Raw genomic sequence first — 3,544 nt, forward strand, 5'->3', positions numbered from 1 at the left:
GAATTTTCGCGCATTCCTCCCTTACTTACCTCTCTTTCTCTCCCCGACTGTCTTGCTGTCTGTTCAAACTTTTCTTCCTGTAACTTCAGGTAGGTTCTCTCTCTTTTCTAAATTCTCAAATTTTGAACCTAGATTTTGTGTTTTTAATCACTATTATCTTACTGATACTTAAAGACTACTGTTGTAATCAGGTATCTTTTGATTTTTTTTGTTCAATTTGATTGTAATTTGCCTTTAATTTTACAATTCTCGCAATTAGAGTGTAAAATTACAATTTGATATAAAAAATTTGATTTTTAGTAATAATTCGAACAATTATTAATTAGTTTGTGAAGAAATAAGGCTATGCCTATGTGGTATTGGTAGGCTGGAAGATTTTTATATTTTATTGTAATCATGCATTCTCAAAAAATAAAAAAATAAAAAAGAATATCAGGATTTGATTCTGTGATGTTTTTCAGGCACGCTGCGGGGAGTTGGTTGGACATAGTCGTAAAGGAGGCGGGGAGTGAACTTTTAGCTGCTGTTGGCTACATTTGTTTTTTATATATATATATATTTTGTTTGTTAGAGATGGGGTGGGGAAACATTTACAGGAGACGTGCGAAAGTATTTACTTTGGCCTTGATAATTTACATTGATTATAAGGTACGAATCAACCGTATTGAAAGTCTGATTATGAGTTATTTATTTTGAGTGATGCTTATTGCTTATGCTGATTGTGGTGGTTGTCTTTTTTTATAATGAAGGCTTTACAGAAAAGAGAGAAATTCATGAAGAAACCGAAAAGTGATGCATTGTGGAAGAAGGCCCATGAGCGGAATGCTAAGCGTGTTTTTAATTTGATGGTAGAGTTGGAAGGTTTGTGGGTGAAACTTGGACAGTATTTGTCCTCACGTGCTGATGTGCTTCCTTCTGCTTTCATTTCAATTCTCAAGCAGTTGCAGGACTCTCTCCCTCCTCGTCCGTTTGAAGAGGTTTTGTTTTAGTCTTTTTCTAATAGATTTGGAAGTCTTCATGTGATTCGATGTGACTTTGTTGATTTAATGTTTCTGATTAGTTTTTATCTCATAATGTTAGCTGTTTATTTTCAAGCCATGTTTCTCATTGGTTGGTTCTGTTAAAATTTTTGTTTGCACACAGGTTTGTCACACTATCGAGAAAGAACTAGGGAAATCCACGAAGGAGCTTTTCTTGGATTTTGACAAAAATCCTCTGGCAACAGCATCGGTAAGATCCTTAGACTATATTTTTGTGCTAGGAAGTTAGCGTGGATGCTCATTTAGGATTGAAATTTTGATTTTCTTGCTCTCACAAGGTGTGTACATTTTGGAATAATCTTGTTGTTCTCATGTTATATTCTATGCAGATTGCACAAGTCCATCATGCGACATTAATTGATGGGCAGAAGGTGGTTGTTAAAGTTCAACATGAAGACATCAAGAAAATCATATTGGAGGTTTGGAAACTCTTTGGAGTTTGGCTTTTGAGATACTGCATCGGAAAGCAAATGTTTCAGTCGTTATGGTTGTTTTGCATGCCTTTTTTTTTTGCAGGATTTAAAGGATGCAAAATCCATTGTTGACTGGATAGCATGGGCAGAACCGCAGTATAACTTCAGCCCTATGATCGATGAATGGTGCAAAGAAGCTCCAAAAGAACTCGACTTCAACCACGAAGCAGGTAAACTTTGTCTTTTGCAATATTTCTGTGGATGAAATTCTGTTGATTTGCTATTTTATGTTCTTTTACAACCAATAGATAATAAATGTGAGCTCTGGCTGGGTCTGGATGAGGGTATTGAGATTTGGGATTCATATCAGGAGCTTGAAATAACGATAATGAAATCCAATCATTGGGACAGTTAAATCTGATTATGTTTAGAATCCATACCAAGTGCTGCATATTAATTTTTTATTGAAGCAATGAAGTGAATGGGATGATAGCTGTGTCGTGTCAGCAGTGAGGATAATTGATGGTGGCAGTTGTGGTGATCATATTTGGATTTTAGTGGTTGTATATACTCTCTGAATGTGGAGGCAACAACTTTGCTTGATGGATATGGTGCAATGAGGGTGGCAGCAGCAGCAATGATGGTGGCAATGTGAGGGTAACTTTAATGACAGTGGTCAAGGCAGTGTGGTGGTAGCAGTGCAATGGCAGTGGCATGGTTCTAGTGGTGATTTGGTGGCAACTCATGTGAGGACTTTGGAATGGTGCTGGTAGTGCTAATGGAAGCATTAGCATTGGTGCTATGTTGCAGTGGTGAGCTTGGATGTTGTAGAGATGAAAGTGATGGTTGGCAACTGTGTATTCAGCCATTTTCTAGCATGTTCATGAAAGTGAAACTCCAACTCACTATACTGAATTCAGTGTAGGACATTCCCAATATATTTATTAACACTGTGCAGAGACAATGCAAGGAATTTAAATTCTTTAATCTTGTCCTCGACTTATATTCTCTTACTGTTTTTCTTATCAAGTACATCATTGTGTTTCTCTACTGTTCAGTGTACCTTTCTCTCTTACTGATTCTGGTCTATTGTATTTGTAGAGAATACCAGAACCGTGTCTCAAAATCTTGGCTGCACAAGCAAATATGATAGCAACAAGCCCATCAATCAAGTGGATGTTTTGATTCCAGAGGTTATTCAGGTATCATTTTGCTCTCATGTTTTGACATAACAAAGTTGCTTGCTCGAGTGTAACCTAATACAGATGGTTTCTATATATATTTTCAATGAGTGGATCTTAAATAGTGAATTCCTTCTAACCCTAACTGCTTGGTGCCTTTTTTGCTATTCTTATTTTGATAATGATCCTTCAATCTTTTCACTCTTTCTGACTTTGCATCATGTTCCTCTCATTAACAGTCGACAGAAAAAGTTCTGATTTTGGAATATATGGATGGAATTCGCTTGAATGACTTTGAATCCCTAGAAGCTTGTGGTGCTAACAACCAAAAGATTGTTGAAGAAATCACACGGGCCTTTGCCCATCAAATATATGTTGATGGGTTTTTTAATGGTGACCCTCATCCTGGTACACCTCTCTCTCTCTCAACTACTGCTCTAGTGTTTGCTTACCAATAGTATATAAGGAAAAAAGAAAACAGAATCCCTGGCTGTTTCCTCAGACAAGGAAAGAAAAAGAGAATGTGTGTCCAAATTTTCTCTTGTTGATGTTTATGTAACACCTGCGATATGCTTTCAGGGAGCTATTTTAATGAATGAAATTTGATTACGGGTCTGAAATCGAAAATCAAAACATATGTTCTTTCTCCCATTTCAAGTAAAACACATGCATGTTGATGACACCATCGTTGATGTTTATATAACACCTGCAATATGCTTTCAGGGAGCTATTTCAATGAATGAAATTTGATTACGGGTCTGAAATCGAAAATCAAAACATATGTTCTTTCTCCCATTTCTCTTATGCACGTTGCTCTACCCTTTCTTCTATCCTATTCTCCCTAGTTGCGCCCTAAATCAGAATCAGTTTACTCTGTTGAATGCTTTTATATTGGTTGTGGGGGAGGTGA

The 3,544-nt window shown here is 36.7% G+C and overlaps 1 protein-coding gene across 1 annotated transcript in view; it reads left to right on the forward strand.

The window, feature by feature from the left end:
- Positions 1 to 6: 6 nt before the first annotated feature.
- Positions 7 to 3,544, forward strand: part of LOC105109860 (uncharacterized) — a 7,190-nt gene continuing 3,652 nt past the window's right edge. Inside the window, 8 exon segments of the mRNA XM_011004721.1 lie at positions 7 to 89; positions 462 to 648; positions 750 to 977; positions 1,144 to 1,230; positions 1,370 to 1,459; positions 1,557 to 1,683; positions 2,555 to 2,655; positions 2,874 to 3,042. Of these exon segments, the coding sequence (XP_011003023.1) occupies positions 574 to 648; positions 750 to 977; positions 1,144 to 1,230; positions 1,370 to 1,459; positions 1,557 to 1,683; positions 2,555 to 2,655; positions 2,874 to 3,042 (877 nt within the window). The 5' untranslated portion in view covers positions 7 to 89; positions 462 to 573.

This window comes from Populus euphratica, unplaced genomic scaffold (assembly GCF_000495115.2).
Source record: "Populus euphratica unplaced genomic scaffold, PopEup_1.0 scaffold278.1, whole genome shotgun sequence".
NCBI lineage: Eukaryota > Viridiplantae > Streptophyta > Magnoliopsida > Malpighiales > Salicaceae > Populus > Populus euphratica.